The 22,162-nt window shown below is 43.1% G+C and overlaps 2 protein-coding genes across 3 annotated transcripts; one reads left to right on the top strand and one right to left on the bottom strand.

The window, feature by feature from the left end:
- Nucleotides 1–115: 115 nt before the first annotated feature.
- Nucleotides 116–13,288, bottom strand: rps6ka5 (ribosomal protein S6 kinase, polypeptide 5). Of its 2 annotated transcripts, none has more exons than XM_079286977.1 (17): nucleotides 13,186–13,288; nucleotides 10,222–10,293; nucleotides 9,868–10,086; nucleotides 9,542–9,657; nucleotides 9,343–9,450; nucleotides 9,015–9,098; nucleotides 8,752–8,855; nucleotides 8,507–8,657; nucleotides 8,154–8,315; nucleotides 6,730–6,855; nucleotides 5,444–5,577; nucleotides 4,492–4,585; nucleotides 3,475–3,645; nucleotides 2,963–3,154; nucleotides 1,370–1,529; nucleotides 875–1,038; nucleotides 116–619 (listed from the first exon to the last, which is right to left on the bottom strand). In XM_079286977.1, exons 1-17 carry the CDS (start codon nucleotides 13,253–13,255, stop codon nucleotides 314–316), a joined length of 2,433 nt encoding a protein of 810 aa, XP_079143103.1. In that variant the 5' UTR covers nucleotides 13,256–13,288; the 3' UTR covers nucleotides 116–313. The 2 variants fall into 2 exon arrangements, with proteins under 2 accessions (XP_079143103.1, XP_079143102.1); XM_079286976.1 differs by having other exon boundaries at nucleotides 9,349–9,450.
- Nucleotides 13,289–15,206: 1,918 nt separating this feature from the next.
- Nucleotides 15,207–21,927, top strand: hadhab (hydroxyacyl-CoA dehydrogenase trifunctional multienzyme complex subunit alpha b). The gene is made up of 20 exons (XM_079286001.1): nucleotides 15,207–15,324; nucleotides 16,005–16,046; nucleotides 16,139–16,209; nucleotides 16,306–16,439; nucleotides 16,633–16,771; nucleotides 16,883–17,002; nucleotides 17,601–17,703; nucleotides 17,894–18,016; nucleotides 18,117–18,235; nucleotides 18,387–18,443; nucleotides 18,536–18,645; nucleotides 18,918–19,052; nucleotides 19,355–19,526; nucleotides 19,656–19,742; nucleotides 19,818–19,958; nucleotides 20,127–20,195; nucleotides 20,336–20,531; nucleotides 20,620–20,734; nucleotides 20,931–21,076; nucleotides 21,269–21,927. Exons 1-20 carry the CDS (start codon nucleotides 15,258–15,260, stop codon nucleotides 21,412–21,414), a joined length of 2,292 nt encoding a protein of 763 aa, XP_079142127.1. The 5' UTR covers nucleotides 15,207–15,257; the 3' UTR covers nucleotides 21,415–21,927.
- The last annotated feature ends 235 nt before the right edge of the window (nucleotides 21,928–22,162 follow it).

Raw genomic sequence — 22,162 nt, 5'->3', positions numbered from 1 at the left:
TTCTCATGCTGGACACTGGTGACAACTTCTTCCTGGTCCGGTCCCTGATTGAAACAGTCTGTGTGTGGAAGAGAGAGAGAGAGAAATGAAAAGGAATAGGCTATTGCTAGTGAAGGTTGACTGACTGATATTGAGGTGTTGCTGCTCCTGCTGCATGCTTTGGCTTTGGAGACGTGCGGACGTCCATGCAATCGAGCCAGATGCAGAGAGCTGCCAGGGACGGAGAGAGAGCCGTCTCCACGCCGGTCCCAGCCATCCTGTGGGTCGTAAAACTGTCTGAATTGCCCTTTTTCTTTTTCCTCCTCTCGCTGTCTTACTGTCCTTCTGAGAAGTGAAAGGCCGGATGCGGCGGTTGGTGCTCGGAGTCGGTTCCCAGGGCCACGGACGTGGTGACGGGCGTGCTGAGAGGCGTGCTGTTGGAAGGCTGCGGCTTGGTGTTGCCCTCTGGGAAAGTCTTCTCCTGCGACTGGGAGGAGGACGACGAGGAACGGGTGCTCTCACTGGAACTGCTGCGGGTCTCTGTGCTGGTACTTGTCTTTTTCATCTTCCTCCTCTTGGCGAGTGGCGCTTTGTCCACCGTTTGCAGGCGGAAACCTTCCCGCTTACATTTGTTAAATGCCTAGGACAAAGAAGAGGGGATTGGTGAGCCAGTTGTTTTCCAAGGGATGCAACTCGTGATTATCCTAGTAATTATTTAAAAACACCCGTTTTAATTAACATAAATAATTGAATAATAATCTGTGTTTAAGAGAGGCTTTCCGTAAAGTTCATGAGCAGCAGCAGGTTTACAAACGGAAGCCCAAAGTTCCTAACCGGACCTAAAGACTTCCTGACCTACATGTGAAACAAGCGTGCACTGCCGGGCCTTTCTTACATTAAAGGTCGCTTTGACGTAAGTGTGGACGGAGGCAGTGGAGGAGCCAAGAATGTCCGGCGTCATGAGTGGGTTGGAGGACAGCTGGCTGTCGTCCTGGAGCCAGGCATTGTAACGCAGGCCGCACATCTTAATCCTCTTGTTTGGGTCCACGGTCAGCAGCTCTGCAGGAACAAGACACAGGTAATTACCTTCGGTGCTCCAAATACGCGAGTGAGGAGGCGATTTCCTCTTCAGGTAGCTCAGTCGCTGTGAGCTACTTTGTGGGTTAAAAGTTCAATCTGTGATCCAATTGTTTTAGTCAATTGTAACTCTTGGTTACAAGTGGGATTACACCTGTACTTTGCATGTTCTTAATATGGGAGAGACAATGTGTCACGAACACATTCAAATGTAAACGTGCTCTAACCCACAGCTCCACGGTGACATGACATCCAACTTCCAGCTCAGTTCAAGACTCTGGCGTTAAGAACAAGCCACCGGGTCCATCCTCACCCTGGATCAGGTCCTTGGCCTGCTGGGACACATTCCTCCAGGCCTCGCCTTCAAAGGAGAAGTCTCCCTGCTTGATTTTGGTCATAATTTCCTCAGCGCTGGTGTGGCTCAGGCTCTTCTCCTGACATTGAAAAGGCACCTGCCCAGACAACATGGTGTACTGCAAACAAGAGGACAAACCCCACAACCTGTTCAGTTAAAATAGACAATGGAATAATTGTGTACAGTCAGTGTGGTGCAGGATATGCTACATGCCGCCTACAATGAGCTGGGAGAGTTTACTGCGTTCTAACTAACCTGCTGCTGGAACAAACGCATGCTTTGAAGGAGCTCTTGACCGATCACGACTGTCCACGATATTCCACTGTTATGCTGCATGTTGTTGGCCGTGGCTGAGCCAGCACTGAACAGAAGAGCGCTCTGTGCTCAGATGAGTGAACAGGATGCGCTCACCTTGGCCCACTTACATCTGATGTCTCATTATAATGAGAGGGGTTGGGAACAGCCCTTTTGGCAGTGGAGGATCAGTCCTGAACGCTCCCTCCCTCTCTGTGTCGGCTCACTTTGCTTCCAGGGCTTTGTGCACACGGCTAGTCACTACCCATTTCGTCAAAGCTCCATGAGGCACACTACTCTCATATCCCCCCCAGGGGGCGACGGTGTGAACTTGCACAGAGAGCCCAGATTGTGTTCGGATGGCCGGCCAAGTACAGAGATCTCTCTCTCGACTCTCTGCACTCTCCTTTGGATTTTCCTCCTCTACACAGAGAAGGTTGGATTAAGACGACGTCTCCGCTTTGGGGAAGTAACGCGTGGCATTAGTGCCGTGTTTAACCAGCTCTGAGAGCCGGGCCGGTTGATCGTCGCTCCGTGGTGAGCGATAAACTGTGTCAGCTCACCACAGGATGCTGAAGGTTGTCACGCTAAACAAGCGAGGGAGATGAATATCATGCAAATACGAATAAACAGAACATGCATACATACACGTGTGCATTCAGACGCTGTATGGAGCTCATGGTTAAACACTCATTTGGTTTTTAGAAATGCTTTGGTTAACATTCAAAGTGGCTCAGAGCTGAGGATTTCTTTCAAAATATACATTGATAGAATCAGGTCACTTCCCTGCAGCATTGTGGAAGGTGGTAGACTAAAGTAGGCCTGAGCTAGCTGTCAAATAACGATGCTCCTGAACAGAGCTCATCAAGGATCTATTATTCAATCCTGACTGAGCATCAGTGTCTTCAAACTGAAGGCATCATTCTGATGAGGGGCTTACGTTTCCTCAGTAACTTTTAACCTGATCATGTCAAAAAGCCGAATTTAAACATGATGTATATTATGAATTATAAAACGTGAATACACTCTGGTTTTTATAAGTTAAATCCCATTCTCTCTGCATAACTGTTTGCAGGTTTGTTTTGTAAATGAATCATTTACAATCCTTGTTCAAATTGCTGTAAAACAAAATACTTAACGGGCGGCTGATTTGATTATTTCCCACGGGGATGATGTGGAGTTAATAATGAATGATTCTCCATCAGTTCAGATTCGGTGTTAACCGGAGCAGGGCTCTGGTGTCCCACACTCACTCACCAGAATGACCCCCAGACTCCACAGGTCACAGGACTCATCATAGCCGTCGTACTTGAGTATCTCTGGTGCCGCGTACTGCAGGGTGAAGCAGGGAGTCTTCAGGAGCTGATTGTCTGGTGGTTTGAGGCGAGCAAAGCCGAAGTCTATGATTTTTATCTCCGAGTTCTCACTCTCGTCGGTGAAGAGCAGGTTCTACGAAGCAATTGGAGACACGAACAGCAATCATTTCTTTCTGCTCGGTAAAACTGGTCCGCTCAAGAGCGAACCAAATCAGACATCAAGACTCGTCTGACCAGGTACTTTTGACCCACGTTAGGGTCAAACAATTGGACTCCTGTTTTGTGGAAGATTGCAGAGTCAGAATGGCAATACGACACATCATAACAAGTTCAGAGAAACACAGCCATTCCTTTTTAAAAGCTTATGATCCAGTGTGTCTGTATTCATAAAAAGAAAACCCACAGACAGAAAACAATGTTGCGCAGCAGTCCTGCTGAGTGTGTGTCCAATACCTCCGGTTTAAGGTCCCTGTGCACCACCCCGACGTCGTGCATGTGACTGACGGCCGACACCAGTTTTCTCATGATGCGGCTGGCCTCCGTTTCGCTGAAATGCTGCTTCCTGCGGATCCTCTCCAGCAGCTCCCCTCCACCGAGCAGCTCCAGAACCAGGAACGTGTGGAGCTACAGCAAACGCACACACGCACTGCATTTACACTTCTCACCAACCTCTGTTACACTCAATTGTAACCCGCATACTCCGACATCCTCTGAAATTGCTTTTACAGCTTGAAGTGCATGTTGGAAGCAGATGAATCTTAACGTGTGAAATGGTGGATGAGAATTTTTCTGTTGCATAATAAATATGAAGAGAAAAAATAAAACAGCCCATTCCTGATGTTGAGATCAAACCATAATGGTATTGAGTAAAAGTGAAAGGGGCAAACAAAGTGGGAAGGGAATAATGTGTCTGGGCGCCGGGGCAGAGTTCCTCATTCGCGCCGGGCTTTGGGAACAAAAGCAGGACTCGGTTGAGGCGAAGCGAGGCAGCGCTGCTTTGATCTGGGTCACAGGCCTCTGAGGTACAGTAATAACCCCACTGAGCTCATCAGGACTAAAGTGGTGCTCCTGGGCCTGAAGGACCGGGGCTAATGAACCTGTACACAGTCAGCCGCACGGACGCACCATCGCAACAACCGAGGTAAGCTGCGGTTTGAACACATGCACACTTAGTTTGGTTCGAGTGTGCGGCTCGATTAGCGACAAGAATAAATCTAGGTTGTTTCTGTTTGGTGGCAAGAAATGGACGTTTGAACAGCTGCAGTTTAAAAAACACCTTTAGTGTGAAACATCGAGCACACGGGGAGATGTTCATAGGACAATGCATGGACAGAGAAAGAAAGACCTCGAGGGCTTCGAGCATCTCCATTAATCTGCCTTGTTCCAGTTCCAGGACTTGTTAAAGCTGCAGTCTCAACAGGCTCCAACAGAATTCACGGCCACAGTTGTGTCCGCAGCGGTGAACCTTACCTGGTCGTGGTAAATTTCATGTAACTTGACAATGTTAGGGTGGCCATCACAGAGCTTCAGGGCCGCCATTTCCCGCTGAGTCTGTGCCTCCATCCTACAGCAAACACACACAGATCACGGTCACGAAATACAACGTAAACACACACACACACACACACACACACGGTAGAGGCAGAAAGTCACTTTTGCAGAGGGCGGTTTTTGGAATTATTTAACAGGTTTTCAATTGAATTTTTGGTCCATACTGGGCACTTTGGATTTAAGGGTCTTTGATTTATTAGCAAATAATGAAGTCAGTATAATGTAAGAAGAGAAGCCAAAGCAGGGTTTAGAAAAGAAAACAGAATATGACACTGAACGACATTTGTACAGTGCAACAGTGAGTTGTGTGGGCCGGGCATTTTCTTCTGCTTTGTTCTTTTCCCACAAGGTTCAGTTCTCAAATTCGGACATTTTTGATTTCAGTCATTTCTATCCTTCTTAAAGTGCAGTTTTGCTCTGCTGATTGTTTCCACCCCGACACGGACATATTGGGCTCACGCGTTTGTGTCCGGTGGACTCTTATTAGAGCCATAATATGTGAGTGTTGGAGTGTAGTGTAGGACTGCAATCAACACACACGATCAAAGCTTGTTTTTTAGCAGTTTACAGCAAAAATAAACAGGTTTGTGAGCAGAGATGCATTTACATACATTCAACCCACGTCTGGCAACCTTTAACAGACTAATAAGGCAAATAAAATGTGTGATATTATTTAGCGTTCATCAAATTAAGACCCCAAACTAATTTCATATTCTTTGAAAGATTGTGTTGCGAGTGTTTAGGGTCCAAGTTCTGCCAGGGGGAGGTGGAGGGTGGCCGACTGATTCATCCAGTGAAACTATAAACATCACACAGCCAGAAGCATCGGAGTAGACAAACACAGCGGAGCAGGCAGGGTGCGAGTTTGTACCTCTTGCTGATGATCTTGACTGCGTATTTCTGTCCGGTCTTCTTGTGTGTGCACGGTCTGCAGATGGAGAAGCTGCCCTCTCCTAAAGCACTGTCCTTCAGGTCCATCTCAAAACTCACATAGAACAGCGAGTCCTGCAGAGCAACAGCGGACCAAAACAAGATGTTTGGTGAAATAAACATTTAAAATGGAGACGAATCACCAAAGGGTTCAATAATTACAAATGGCCTCAATTAAAGAATGGTCTCAATGTTGTGAGGTCTTTCATTAAAATGTAGTTAAATAAAGACTTTGCACACTCTGATTGCAGCTTTTATCTTTTCTTCAAAGAATACTGGAACTACTGCTGCTTACATTACATAAATCACTTTTCTTGATATTCCATATTATGTCTCTTTCTCTACACAAAGATTCATACGTCTTCTTAAATTGAAGTCTGATCTCGAGTTCTTATACACAGCAGTTATATTCAACATGCGACCTAATTCAATAACTACTGAACAGCCTGAAACCGGGAGTCTCTTAACTGCCGTGTCTCTGCTTTTTTAAATTTTCTTAAAACGTTTACCACCACCCAGTGATCTGCAGCAGTCCATGAAAACCATTTTAGGGAGCAACCCAGTGCACTTCTCTTGTGGTGCAATGTTCTGAAGTTTCAGTTGCACAGAAAAGAGAAACATGGAAGTGACAAATGTACGAAATGTATGAAAATCTAGATTTTCCAGATCTGTACTAAGATATTAAAGATCACTGCAAGACAAGACGAGTAGCTGTTCAGCAGCTTCCTGCTTGTGACAGAGAATGTCATAAAAACATGTAGCGCACGGTGAGCTGAGGCCTTTTTGGAATTGTGAGCACATTTGGAGCATATTGTTCCCCGACTGCATGGCTGAAACGTCACTTTTAATTTGAATTAAACATTGCTAAGAGGTTTTTAGCTGAAAAGCATTAAAAAGATTAATTGTAATCCTGACCACCAATATACCAAATTTGATAATAAATCTTGAAAAACAGCAGAGTTTGCAGAAGGTACCCAGGATGTTAAGATAAGATTGGAACCCAATGAACCCACAAAAGGCAGCGCTCCGCTACCTTCTACACAAGTGCATTGATCAACAAGCATCGTTAAACAAACAGGGCCGTTCCTGAAAACTGAGTGAAACAAGTACAGTAGGAGAAAAAAAAGTGTGAGTAGAGAGAAGGAGAAAAAAAATATCATCCGTCTGTGACAGCAGCCATTTGCGTAAGTGTGTTTGTGCCGGGGGATCCAAGTCCATTCATCTTACCTTCATCATGGCGCTTCGGGCCACCGCAGCAGAGCCCGGCCGCTCGGAGCCTCCGCACAGCTGGACAGGGTCGTCCATCACCACATTCCTCTTGAACAGGATGGAGGGGGCCATGAAAGAGTAGCCCTGCACACAGGAACACATGAACTCTCGGTGTTTACGTTTAAAATGAGGGTCGGAAGGACAGAGGGAAATGAAACAACCAATGCTGCAGTTTACAGCCTCAGAAATAGCTTGCAGCACTCAAATCCTCCTTATTACACGATGTTATACATCACAGTCATTTATAGACACTTAATGCGCTTTCCATAGTTCCATATTTACAGTAAAACTTGTTTTTCTTCAGATGTTTCTATATCAAACCAGCCTGTCAGCTCCACAAATAACCCAATTCTGTAAATGTGTGAGTGACAGTGGCTGTCCAGCTGTTCCTATTGTTAGACCTGTCATTGTGGAGCGCTGCCTGCTTAATTCCAGCTGTGGGGAACCCAAAGCTTTGAGATGGCATTAATCCCCCCCGACACACACACAGCTGTTTGGTATGTAGTGACAGCCATGGATGGACGGAAGGATGGGTGGTGAATGAATGAGATGCCCTAAATTGCCGGGCTTGAATATTTGATTGCTCTGCTGTGAAATTACATCTTGGCGCTCTTAATGCAATTTTAATTTTGTTTTGTGAGGCACCGTGGGGGAGCAAGTGCACGATTTAAAATTGGGATTGCTGTCGTTATCTCAGAGATTGCTAAGCTTGCAAATTATAAAGAACCCAACATTTCAGACTATGTGAATGGCAGCTGAGAGCGAAAAAAAGCCAAGATGAAGTTGGCAATCAAAGACTGAAGGCGTAACCGAGACAGACGTGGTGATGCTCTCAAAGCGTAACCTTTTATTCCACGAGAGAAGCCCGTTAATGGATCTATTGATCTGCCGAGCTCAAGCATCCAGAAGGCAATCAGAGTTGAAATTTCATGCAATACATCAGACAGCCATCAGCTGGCACAGAGTTGTGGGCCATATTATGGTTCAAAGCTACATCAAAAATAGTCATTCACATCTGTTACTTCAATAAGAGCTGCATATGGCAGCAATTACTTCAATAAAAGACTCTTTAGTCAATTTGAAATACCAGTGCACACAGACAGACTCGTGTTGACTTACAGCAACCTTTTGAGGACATTCAAAACTTCACTTGATTACTTGAATTGCTCTGGAGTATGACAAATATAGTCGCAGACAAAAAGTGGATAATGTGTAATGCAATTTTTCATCCGTGTCAACATCTCACGCGGCCTGCTACCGAAACCCAGACGAAGCACAAAGCAGATATAAGTGGCGTCCTGTGCAATGACCTGCAGGGAGCACAGAGCAATGTTCCTCTATGTAAACAACTAAACAATGAGTCACAACCCCAGAACTCCCACCTGAAAGATGCGGTCACAGTTCTGAGGCAGCGCTGCGGGAGAGTAGGTGGGGTCCATCTCTGTGAACTCCTCTGCAAAGTTGCTGACATCCAGCTCATCTCGAATCACCGGCTTAAACGGGGCAGGCACCTTCTTAGCTGCCAAGTCCTCCCAGTTTATTTTCTAAAGTGAGTTTAGAAAAAGAAAAACATTGTGGCTCATCCCCCATCCGTAGTAACCGAGCTTATACAAACACTCGGTTTCCCTAAATGCTACTCGCTCAAAGGCAGCCCCGTTATGTGGAGTAACAGCCCACCCTGCCACTTACGTTTTCTAAATATTGTGAAATATTCAAGACAAGCAATGAGCTCCACCTGGTAAAACGGGTGTTTTTTGACATTCTCCGCTCCATTAGGACTCGAGCCCAGTCGCTTCTTTGGATCTTTGACGAGGAGTCGCTGGATGAGGTCTTTGGCCAGAGGTCCCATATCTTTGGGGAACGGAGGGTCCTTTTTTAGAATCCTCCTGTGACGTGTGAGACAGACATGGTCAGTGTTGCAGAGTGATTTAACAGAAGGTTCGCTGAAACCTGTGCCGGACGATCAGGGAGAATCCATACTTGGCAATGTCTGTGTGCGAGTTCTCATTTCCATCGACGGTGAAGGGTGATCCGCCAGTCAAAAGCTCATACATCAACACGCCGAGGCTCCACCAGTCCACCGCCTGGAATGCATGAACGCAACCAGCCGTGACTTTGGTTTAACAGACGAAACGAAGAAATCTCACTGGAGAGCTCACGCATTCAGGGATACAGAGCGTAGAGCCTGGGCTGCTTGATTTGATCAAACAGACGACAGCATAAAACATAAAACTACAAATTACCTTGTCATGTCCAGACTCTCCTCCTTCCACAATTTCTGGAGCCATATATTCAATGGTGCCACAGACAGAAAACGCCCTTTCTACCTGTTTTGACAAAGGGACAAATCAAAAGACACACTTTACAATCAAAATAGGACAAAAGATAATTCTTAGTGCCTATGCCTGCAAGAGGGCGGGACTTTGTGTTCACATTTCAAGTCGTGAATATATAAGAAAAACAATCTTTGCCAATGTCTTATGAGGAAGGAAATGCATTCATCAAGTTTGTTCGACCTCAAGGATCCAAACAATGCGTTTTGGTGACAAAAGACACACACACGCACACATTCTGTACCTGATCAAATTCTTTACTGAGGCCAAAGTCTGTGAGAACTATATGACCGCTTGAATCCAGCAGAACATTCTCAAGTTTCAGGTCCCGGTAGACAATCCCAAGCTGCAAGAAGAAAGCGACAGTGGGGCAGTGAAACACAAAGCATGTGCACATCAATCGATGACGTGTTGGATGTGTTGAATCTGGTGGTTACCTTGTGTAGATGTTCTAGCGCCGACACAATCTCTCCACTGTACAAAGCAACTTCTAGCTCCTTAAATCGCACATTTTGCACCAAATGTGTGAAGAGCTCCCCGCCATTTACATAATCTACAACAAAGGATATCATGCATGTCACGTTTCATCCAAAATAATATGCGGGTGAATTATTTTACAGGGAAGTGCAAATACTTCTTTTAAAATTCAGTTTACTAATTCATTCAGCTGGTGAAAACCCATTTTGGGTGAAAGACAATCAGTCTTTTCATTTTCCTTGGACAAGCATAGCACAGAAGGCAGTTTCCTATAAAACATCCTCACCGAGAATGAGGTGCAGCTTGGTATCCGTCTGGAAGGCGTAGTGAAGTGTGACGAGGAATGGCGACTGGCGAATGTGCTCCAGGACTTGCCGCTCGGTCCGTGTGTGTTCGGCAGTCTTTGCCTTTTGTACAATGGTGGCCTTCTTCAAAACCTTCATGGCATACAGCTTCCCAGCATCATGACCACTCACTTTCCTCACCAGGAACACCTTGCCATATGCTGGTGGTTCAAATAAACGAGGACAGACCATTAAAACACACACAATACTGGATGCCAGACTGGCATGCAAATGATCAACTAAATGCGACGTTCTGGTAAACACAGAGAGGGACTAAAGTTAAAATATTCACTCACCTCCTGTCCCGAGGACCTTTAATAGCTCAAAGTTTTCAATGCCCACCCTCTCTACGTGGCCTGTCAGGTTGGCTGAAGTCAGAGGAGAAATAAAATATTACAAGATAATGAGATGAACCACTCAACTCTAATAAATCATGTAAATAATATGCGCTATCCTTGTATGCTTATATTGCGGAGTTGTGAGGTCACATGTAAGTAGGTCAAATACTCCGAGCAGGGCATTCCGCCTTTAGCTTTCACTTTTCTAGGTCCGTGCACGTTTAACTGCAGGACATAATACTTCTGTTACAAATGAATGTTATTGCTTGAATTGAGCTAAACGCCTCGATCTCAGTCTGTTCACCCGAGTTATCTCCTCAACAATTCATATGAAAAAAAAGAAGGATACGATACAAAAGAACATTAAATAACAAACATAATGTTACAGTATGTCACTGTAGATGTATTCATTATTGGGTTATTCCCTCACAGAAAATGATGTGAGAGGGGACATATTCACATCTCTACAAAATTACACGATATTAATGAGTAGTTGCAAGCAAAGAATAATAAAGAAACATTTCCATATTAAGTATTTTAGCATTCATTGGATTATAAGTGAAGGGTCGGATTCATAAACAATACTGGAGTCTTTAGACCGCCTCTAGTCCCGGTCCTCTACAGTATACAGCTGTTACATCGAGCCTCTGGTCACAATCAGTGAAGAAAGTCTATTGAATACTGTGACACAGCAAAGTTGTAAATACATTCGAAACGGATCAGCTGATTTAAGCCGTTGTTGCCAAAAGCTGGACACCAATATGCCCGTTACATCGCCTTACAGTCCTGTACTGTACTTTTTGTTTTGTAACCGGTGCCCGTGCTATAAATAATGTATTCTTCTATTTCTTTTTGACACAAAGAGACTCTCAGCCATGACGCTTTGAGGCAAATGAAGTCAAACTCTGCAAAGCAAAAAGGTTACAGAAGTGAGCTTTAAACTGGAGGATCAGCGATTTAAAACACGGGACAAGTTAGGAAAGTCTGAGTGGTGGTAGAATAAATGCACAGCCAACAGTAACAGACTGAGTATGTTGCACAGGTGAATTTGTTTAACTGTAAAAATATGCAAATGCTGCAGAGACAACCCCGTGCATAATCAGTAAACTTCCTTCATGTAAACAAAGATCTAAAAAACTGTATGTTATCATCTTCCATGCAACTGCAGGTAAACTTGCAACATTAACGAGCAAAATAATTGTAATAATCTTCCATCAGCGATCTACAGCGAAGTCAGCACACGCTGTGGGTGACTCCAGGCGTCTTTCTGAATCATGGTTTTCTCGTACAGATGACCGAGCATAGCACGCTCTCAGACATGCATGTCCTTTGTAGTGAACACATCCATTCTGTCTCACGCTGTGAAAATAGGCTACTGAGCAATTAAAGCGGCTGATTTAATCCTTTTCCGCTGCTTCTCCCGTTACGCACGAGAAGATATGCTGCAACCATTAGACACTGAGTTCATACTGTATCATTTCAAAACACCAACAACACTGTCCTTCAGATCTGAGATCAAGGGTTTAGGTTGCATGACACCTTGTCAAGCTCATCTGCCAAGTACAATTTTGATTTTGGTGTTTATTTATAGACCGACAGAGGTGTCCAACCAGATGATTTCCTTACTGTTGGACAAGAGGTATCTCGTCAGTCTACAGAAGAGAAATGACACCTCAAAATAAAAAGCTTACCTTGAATAACGTATTGTGGTTTGTGTGATTGAACTTAAAAAAACCCAACATCTAAAAGGCAACTCAATATATTTGTATTGTGCAAAAGCATCAACACAATTATGATTAATCAAACCATACAATTATGTCCCCTGTCATATATTTTTCCAATTTTCCATACAGAAATCCTATGATATGTAGCCGGAAGATTACGATAAATGAATGGGCTTAGTAGCTATCTTTTTTAACTTGCTGTATTGTCACAGGTAAGTCAAATGAGAGCAGGGTACACCAAAGCAGGGTTAAGTTGATCCAGCAGCTATGTATGCTGTGTAAATTCTAAAGAAACGAGGAAAAAACGAGTAACAACTAGACTGACTGCATATTTAGGGCAGGACAGTGAATGGGGGTGCAGCATAGTCATGTTGCAGCCTGAACAGCAGCACTGTGTCATTATAAAGCAACTTAATTCAGCAGCCCTCTGCAGTCAAAACAACCACCTTCACTCATAACTAGTTCGGAAATGCAATATAACTTCCTGTTGCTTCACTTAAGACACATGTTTTGAGATGACAAAACAAAAGCCAGTAGGGATTCAGCACAGCTGTCACATGTTTACCTGGAGCATGGTGTTGAAGAAATACATCTATCCACCATCATTTCGAGAAGCAACAGTGCCTTGGTTGATGTGCACCTCTGCCCTGTTATGATTTGCAGAATGAAACCAAGCTAACATTGACGCTGGAGACTTGACAGCACTGCAGCTGTCTGCTCTTCGTTGGCTCAGGAGAAGTTAGCTGTGACTGCTAACAGACCAGGCAAAAAAACTGCCAAAAGCAAACTAATATTAACGTTAGTAATTAACATTAAGTAAAGGCGTTCACAGTAGCATAAACTGGCATGATGACATGCTTTATAGCAGAGTTACACGTCAACAATTAAGTTAGCTTTAGCTAATGTTATGTAGGTTACCTGGGTTTACCACTGTTGGCAGTTAGCTTAACTAACATAAGTAAAACGGTTAGGTGAGGTTAGTTTGCGTGAGATAGCAGTACGTTAGCCTAACGAGTAATAAGGACAGTCGGCTAACGTTAGCCTTGCTTGAGTAGCAACGTTACTCACTATAAATGCCCGTTGACAGTGACAGTTGTCTCTCTTACAGCTAGCGTTAACAATATTCCTGCGGGTGCACGTGTCTCACGAGAGATACATTAACGACTGCATCAAAAAGTTTAGCTCGCAGATAACTTACCATTTTTCAGCTCGTGTTTCACAGTAAAGAGGTCACCTTCTCTGGAAGATCCCTCCATCGGGGATGGCATCGTAATTTCCTGCTCCAGTTATGTTCAAAGATATGCGTCTCAGACAAGGTTACGTTCACTAGTTTGCAATATTAATTTGAAACTAATTAATTAGCAAGTAAAGAGAGTCAAACGCCTGTTACTGAGGCGCCACATTTAACCAATATATGGGCAGAATGTGGCTGCTAAACCTAGCAGCAAGCAAGCCCAAAGGAAACACTTGCTTCTTCCAGTAGACCGACACTACCACTACCTTCGCAACCAGACGGTTCCTCTTCGCTGATTGGTGTTGCTATGTGAAGATCTGACCTCTGATTGGCTCGTTTCATGTTAGCGACAAATGGTCCCGCGCTCCTCAATAGACTGGCCCCGACTTCACTTGTCTACATGCTCCTGTCAAAAGTCAGACATGCGACACATTTAAGTGCAATAATTGTGCATTAAATAAAAATGTAATGACCTGATATTTTAATTTCCAGGTCAGAAACTGTAAAGTATTGGAGAAGAAACACCATATCAAGAAAATGATCAGTTCCTGTTAGCTGAGGTAATAACACCAGAGATTAGTTCATAGTCATAAATTGAAGTGGATTTAGTTATTTTCTTTTTTGTGTTCCTTTTTGTCTTTCGCTATTTCATTTTCAGTTTATATTTTTGTGTGAGGCAACAGTGAGATGTGTTAATTTAGCAGATAGTTTCACAAGCTTTTGAAGAAAAAAAAAGCTGTTGCTGACTAACCAGACTGAAACTTTATCATCAATCTATAGTTATCCTTGTCCATCCTTAAACCTGGAGTAATCTTCTGGGACACTCAGAGATATCCCAAAGAGAGGTCAATGTAATGTAGTTCACCAATTTGTACACAGGGTGTCACCTTTGTACTGTATTCCATGCAGGGATCAGGAAGGTACTTTCACATTTTTTAGACTTAGACTTAGAGGAGAAGTGTCTCTTTGGTAACAACACCTAGATATTTGAATCATGAAAAGGCCGAATTATTAGACATTGGTTCTCTCCCAGCAATTTTTGGGAGTACACTCGTGGTTTTGTGATACAATGATCATCCTATTTTTTAAATGTTGTGCAGTCAGTCTGCTTATATTTGCCTTTTGCTTAATTGTGTATGTAAAGGAAAATGTCTGGAATCTCAACTGTGTGGCTGCAGAGACCTGCTGAATAAATATCTATATTTGTGAGAAACAACTTGCAGGCCAAAAAACTAAAACAGATGTTTCATTTTATACAAACCTAACAACACATATTTAAAATACAACTTTTTCCTTGTGCTTTATGGTTAAATGTTCTGGAACATAGCGTACAGTAAACAACAGTTCAACACACCCAGAGGTAAACACGTGATTATTATTACATGTTAAATAAGATAATTTAACGAGATGTTGCTGATTTTAAATGTCTTCAGTTTTGTTGTTGTTTTGTAATAAGATGGTCTGCCACTGTCAGTAATCACTCCCTGGCTCTCGTAAACTGATGGATAGTTAGGGGTTAGGACAGGGAGGTGTCAAGATATGTTAAAGATATGTTAAGTTAAAAGAAAAACATCTTTCTAAAATGTGTGGCTTTCAAAATCTGTAAACTTACAAGAACAAACAGTTATTTTACAGTTTAACTGTTTTCCACCTCCGCCTAGTGGCAGTATGCTGCTATTGCTTTCATTTAAGTCTAATAATATTTTTTTTACATTTCTGGTTTGCCATATGCACACATTTGTATTTTTCTGCATATTTTTCCAAAAATAATTTGAATGACAAGGTGAAATTTCAAACAAATAATTTCCAGTCGTCTTCCTTCAGGTGTCTTGGGAAGTGGCGGAGTAGGAGGCGTTTTTTTAGTCCTTGAACGACCAATGGAGCCAATGGGATGCAGCCATTTTCACTGAACGCCAATCAGCTGCTGAGCTGACTGATCCGGTTTCCGGAAGTGGTACAAATTCGTCTATCTTGCTTTGCTTTGACTGCAAGCTAAGCTAGCTGCACACCACTGCTGACTGACCTCCGCTCCAAACATGGCTGGTGTTCGAGCCCTTGGTGCACTTTCCAGATTCCCATCAAGGAGATACGCTCTCTTCACAGGTATAAACTAAATGTGTATAGTGTTTAAACATTAACGAAAACTAACGTTGAGAACGATACTAAAAACGTGATTTGCTGTGTGTCTTAGATTGGTAATTAGCTTGTTAAACTAGCTGTTAGCTCCAGAAATGTGTGGTGATTCATTCATACATGATCGTTTTGGGTGTTTTGAAAGATTAACCAAAATATTAAGTGACACTTTTATGTTTTAGCGAGCTAACTTTAAGCGTAAACGTACCACCGTTTGTGCTAGCTAACCTTAGCTGGCTGCTACAAAGTCCTTGATTTATAATTAAAGTTTTAAATCGGACTGTTTGCTTCCACTTTTGACTCGAAGATGGGCCTGTCGAGACGGTTTAGACAGGGATATGTAAACTTGTGCCATTGACACGCCATTGTGATTGCTGTACTGTCTCTGAATGGAAGGCGGAGAATGTAGGTGAAGGGTCATTTCTTCCACTGGGCTACACAGCATGTCTGGGGTCATGCCAATATTATGTGAATATACATATATTTCATGTGTATGTTGTAGGAGGACAGGTTGTGTTTAGGGCTCAATATGTTTTAGTTGTGTTAATATTACCATGAGGGTGAATCAGCTGGTCGATGTGCAGGAGGTTGGATGATGTGTGAAGTATGTTACACATATTTAATCATGTTTTGTTTCCCTTTTTAAACAGGTGGTACTTGTCGGACCTTCTCAGTAGCACATGCAATGCTAGGTAATTAAAAAAATAGTGTATGGGTAAGAAGTCATCCTGTCTTCTGACAATTATTTTCTCACTGTACACTATTTTCCTTTATCTACTTTTAGCTCGAACCCATGTGAACTATGAAGTCAAGGGCGACGTTGCCGTCGTACGGATCAACGACCCAAACTCCAAGGTGTGCTGCTCGTTAAAACATAAATGTGATGGTTTACACCTCTGAATGGTGCCTCTGTGAAGTACGTGAACCTAATGGTCTTCTCTCCTTCTCCAGGTTAACACACTGTCCATCCAAATGCAAAGGGAGATGGCAGAAGTGATGGATGAAGTGTGGGCCAACGATGCTGTTAAAAGTGCTGTCCTCATCTCTTCAAAGCCGGGATGCTTCATAGCAGGAGCTGATATCAAGTAAGATAAATCTCATTAAATCCACTGCCTATTACATTTACTTCTTCTGTTATTTCTTGTACAGTATAATTAATCGATTTACTTTGTAAATTGCATGTTTTTGTCTACCTACGACTTATATTTTGCATTAAGATCTTTTCTTATATTTTCCATGCCTTGTATTCTCTTTTGACGCGCTGAACATCTGTTACAGTATGATCCAGGCCTGTAAGAATGCAGAAGAGGTCACCACACTGTCACAGGAAGGGCAGAAGATGTTTGCGCGGATTGAAAAGTCACCGAAGCCCATTGTTGCTGCCATTAACGGCGCTTGCTTAGGAGGAGGCTTGGAGGTTAATACAAATGATTTCCGCAACAAACTATATGTTGGACTATATTGAAAATATTTGACTGGGATGATTGATCTTATCTAATGGGCTCTTTTTTTTTTTTTTGCATTTTAGTTTGCCATCGCCTGCCAGTACAGAATTGCAACAAAAAGTAAGAAAACAGTCCTTGGTACTCCTGAAGTGATGCTGGGTCTTCTACCTGGAGCCGGTGGTACTCAGAGACTCCCCAAAATGGTTAGTGCTGGAGTTATACTCCCCAAATTTCCTGTTGAATCACTTGACTTTATCTCACTAATAATATGTCACCATGAAACGTCCCCAGTTGAGTACTTACCGTAAGATAATTCTTTTGTAGGACAAGTTTTCTGAAAATGTTTGTTTAAATATGCAAATATGGGATTATTTAACACTAACTCTTGGTGAATTTAGGAGAAATCTACAGACGCAAATAGACAAAGTAGTAGAATAAAGACCTACATAAATTTGCCTGGGGTGTCTCCCTTTAAAGTACAACAACCATACAGTAAGCAGTATGATGCAGATCATAATGTGTGAAAGTGTCCTATAGTAGTTGTAACGTAGTGTCTTGTGTCAGGACAAGACCTGAAATGGCGACGCTGTGAAGCCAAATAATCTGGTTAATGCTCATAATTGGTTTAAGATGTTTACGTGGACCTTGGAGATCCCGCAAACCGATTATTTCCCTCTGCCCATCATGTCTGGTATTCAGCAAGCCTGTCCTTCAAAGCGTAGGATTATGACTAACCTCGGTCCAAAACATGACGACAACGATGCACCAGTTCACACGCGTGTTTTCTTTTATTACCTGTAGGTCGGTCTACCCAGTGCCTTCGACATGATGCTGACAGGAAGAAACATTCGAGCAGATAAAGCCAAGAAAATGGGGCTCGTCGACCAACTTGTAGACCCCCTAGGTAAGCTATCTCGACTCATGTAATGAGATTACATTGAACTGCTTCAAGATATATCAACCTGTAGAGATTCATCTTTAGTGAGTAATTCACCACTTGATGTATTTTACTGCGTGTCCGTTGATCTTTAGGCTAGAATAAATTAAGATTGATCTCGTCGTGATTCTTCTTACTATTTCTACTTGTTTTACAGGACCTGGGCTGAAGAGTCCAGAGGAAAGAACGATAGACTACCTTGAGGAGGTTTCCATTGAATATGCCAGAGGGATCGTGAGTAAGAAGATCCCTATCCGCAAAGAGAAAGGCAGGATGGAGAGTAAGTTGCACTGCATTTATTCAGCTTTTGGCTCCTCTGTTGTCGTGTAAGTTCACAAATATCACCACTACACTCAAGCGTCGATGTTCTTTCTCCACAGAAATTCAAGACTACGTTATGAGCTTTGCGTTTGTCCGGAATCAGATTTACAAAACGGTCCACGGTAAAGTTATGAAGCAGAGCAAGGGGCTTTATCCAGCTCCTCTGAAAATAATCGAAGTAAGTAAAAACTCTCTCTGGGAAAAATACATGATTTCTTTTTTATTGTTTTGAAATATCTTGTAGTAAGCTACCAGTCTCCTTTGTTACTCATCATAGAATATTTTTAGAAAGTTGGTGTCATATTTAACATGACTTTTTCCCTTCTCAGTCTGTAAAGGCTGGAGTAGAACACGGCCCAGATGCTGGATACTTAGCTGAGTCTCAGGTAAGGGCTGTTGGCCTACATCATTGTCAAATATAGTATTTACAGTAATGCATTGTAGAAGTGAACGTCACCAATTTTTATATTCGTCACAGAATTTTGGTCAGTTGGCGAAAACCTCAGAATCGGCAGCCCTGATTGGTCTCTACCACGGGCAAGTTGCGTGCAAGAAGAACCGCTACGGAACTCCTCAAAGAGAAGTGAAGTGAGTGAATATGGCTTTTGCACACAGACTGAAACAAATACCAGGCAATGTACACGAGGGACGGGGTGTATACTCTCGGGACAAAGAGTACAAAGTACAAAGACATTAACATCAAGCATGCGGTCCTGAAGGAGGTGGAGGCTGTAAGTGTGCTACACATTTACACCGATTGCAAGCAGAAGTCTATCCCGAGGCTTTGTTTTGGTGTAAAGGAAGTTTAACGCTTTTGTTCAGGTGGTAGATAAATGTTTGTTTTTGTTGTTCTCCACCAGGACTCTGGCCATCTTGGGAGCAGGTCTGATGGGAGCGGGTGTTGCCCAGGTGACTGTGGACAAAGGTGTGCACATCGTCCTGAAGGACACCACTGTGTCTGGACTGGCCAGGGGAGAACAGCAGGTTTACAAAGGGTGGGTTGTCGTTTAATTATTACCTGTTCCATTGAGGATGTTTTTCTTTACAGCAGGTTAAAGGGACACACCACCCCAAAATTTCATCATTTTACCTTTAGTGCTATTTATCAATCTAGAGTGTGGGGTGAACTGTCCCTTTTTTAAGTATTCAATTCACATCCTGGTTGTAAATTTGTGTCGATGTAGTTCGAGTCTAACGACAGAATAACCTTTCAAATCAGCAATGAATTTAAAGTAGTTGTAAATTGTGTAGCGCAAATGCGTTGGGAGCTAACATCTGTGTCTTTATTCTAAACAAGGCTCAATGACAAGACCAAAAAGAGGAACATCACGTCATTTGAGAGAGACTCCATTCTGTCCAGCTTGACTGGCCAGCTGGATTACAGCGGCTTTGAAAAGGCCGACATGGTCATTGAAGCTGTGTTTGAAGACATTAACATCAAGCATGCGGTCCTGAAGGAGGTGGAGGCTGTAAGTGTGCTGCACAAAGAATGGACTTCCTTCATTTTAAAGATCTGTCCGTGGTTTTAACATTAGCATTACATCCAGGACAGTATTGTTGTGACTTTGAGCTGCACTCTAACAGACGTCTGTCTGCAGGTGGTTTCCCCTCACTGCATATTTGCCACCAACACATCTGCTCTGCCCATCAAGGATATCGCTGCTGCCAGCAAGAGACCAGACAAGGTTTGGACCTGTAGTTTAAAAGTGCTTCTGAATAAATAAAAACGATGTTCCTGAATATGTTCTGTGTATCCGCAGGTGATTGGGATGCACTACTTCTCTCCAGTGGACAAGATGCAGCTCCTGGAAATTATAACCACGGATCAGACGTCAAAGGACACTACAGCCTCCGCTGTGGCGGTCGGCCTGAAGCAGGGCAAAGTCATCATCGTTGTCGGGGTGAGACTTCTTTCCCTGTGTAGTTACTAAGTAATAAATGCTTTAAAACTTTTTAAAAAAAGATACCAGCAAGTTGTAAAAGTGGTAGAAGGTGATTCAGCAAAATATCAATCACGGATTTTTAACATTGCCGGACTTTAATAATATATTTTACAAACGTGTTTGCAGGATGGACCTGGATTCTATACGACAAGGTGTCTGGCTCCCATGTTGGCTGAAGCAGTGCGAGTACTTCAGGTTAGTAGAATTACTGCAGCTGTGATTAGTTCTGTGCTGTTATAGGATTTAGGACCGAATATGTTCAGCTCATTTGAAAAAAAGCATATTCATCCTTCTGCTACAGCTGTTATACATGTGATTAATTTATCCATTTGCAGGAAGGAGTTGACCCCAAGAAGTTGGATGCACTCACCACCAGCTTTGGGTTCCCCGTGGGTGCAGCCACATTGGCTGATGAAGTCGGTATTGACGTTGCCGCCCATGTAGCCGAGGACCTCGGCAAAGCTTTCGGCTCCCGCTTTGGTGGTGGAAATGTGGAGGTTCTGAAGACCATGGTGGACCTGGGATTCAAAGGTATGGGCGGTCACATTGAAGCATTGTGGTTGAATAAAATGCTTTTATTATAAATCCTTTTTTTTTTTTTTTTTTTTTAATCCTTAAGGTCGCAAATCTGGAAAGGGTTGCTACGTCTATCAGCCAGGACTCAAGACCAAAGAAGTGAACCCAGACATTGCCGATATCCTTGAGAAATTCAGGATGACACCAAACCCTGCTGTGTACGTTAATGTTGAGCACTTGCAGAGATTTAAGACGCACTATGCACCGTGTCTTTTGTACAATGACCGTTATCGCTGCAAGTATAAAAGTACATGGTGTTGAGTTACTTTACCCGGAATACAAACCTATTCAGCCATGATATTATATTACATTCAAACGTATTTACTCTGTTCTTACTTGTGGATCTTTTTACAGTTCATCAGACTCCGATGTGCAGTACAGGCTCGTTTCCCGATTTGTCAACGAGGCCGTGCTGTGTTTGCAGGAGGGCATTTTGATCAACCCGTTGGAAGGAGACATCGGGGCGGTGTTTGGGCTGGGATTCCCCCCCTGTCTCGGAGGTCAGAGTTCAACCGTAGTCTTATGAGCTGCATCCTCTGTCAAAAACCTAGGATTTAACAAGTTAAAGCTTTTCTGTGTTCACAGAATAGCTTTTCACTAAGAAATGAAAATGATCCCAGAGCAATATCCCATTACTCATTCAACATGCACCCTGTGATAATGTTTCTAACATGGCGTCTCGCCACTTCCAGGACCTTTCCGTTTCGTGGACTCCTTTGGTGCCGACAAGCTGGTGGAGAAGATGAGGCAATTCGAAGCGATCTACGGGAATCAGTTCACGCCGTGCCAGCTCCTTCTCGATCACGCAAAGGATTCTAGCAAGAAATTTCACAAGTGAATGACTCACCGTGTGTGCCAGTAGCGCTTAATAGATCTGCAGTCTGCCACTAGAATGTGCCTGACATTTATATCACGAGTGGGGCGGGGCAAAGTTAATGAAAATACACTTATGTTGCCAGTTTATTAGGTACACCTGGGTAACACTAATGCAGTCTAATACAGCAGTCCTGGGTGTTGTATCAATGGTTTTAGCTGGTGCACCTAATAAAGTGGCGACTGAGTGTGTTGTGTCAGCAAAATTGGATGTTTCTTTTGTACTTTAACATCATTGATTTTCTTGATGGTAATGTTTAGATTGAGAAGCAGATGGAGGCTAATTATTCACACATTGCAGATGTAAAGAGAATTAAAATATCTCCCAACTGGCAAATAAAATCTCCATTATTAATGAATGTCTACCAGTGTGGTTCAGCGACTGGCTTTTGTTTTTTTGTACATTAAAGACGTTCTGGCCTCGTTTGAACAATGTTGTAAATGTGAAGCCTAAATAAAAAAGTGTTATTGAATCAAACCTGCTTTTGTTGTCAAGGTGCGTTCGAGTCTCAGGTGGAGGGTAATTTATCACCAATACAGGATGAGACTGACTGCGTACCACGGGGTGATTTTTGCGCCAATCCAATTGGTTGCGCAGGTCACATGTCTGATTTCCATTGTCCGCAGAGCAGGGTGTGTACAGCTGGGAGTCTGTGGGCTGGGTCGGGACGGCAGGGTGTGTTTTCTTTTTTTCCCTCAGCATGCAGCATCCT

The sequence above is a fragment of the Melanostigma gelatinosum genome (genome assembly GCF_949748355.1).
Source record: "Melanostigma gelatinosum genome assembly, chromosome: 16".
NCBI classification, from domain to species: domain Eukaryota; kingdom Metazoa; phylum Chordata; class Actinopteri; order Perciformes; family Zoarcidae; genus Melanostigma; species Melanostigma gelatinosum.
Note: the sequence above shows the minus strand (reverse complement) of the source record. Positions and strands in the feature narration are given on the sequence as shown.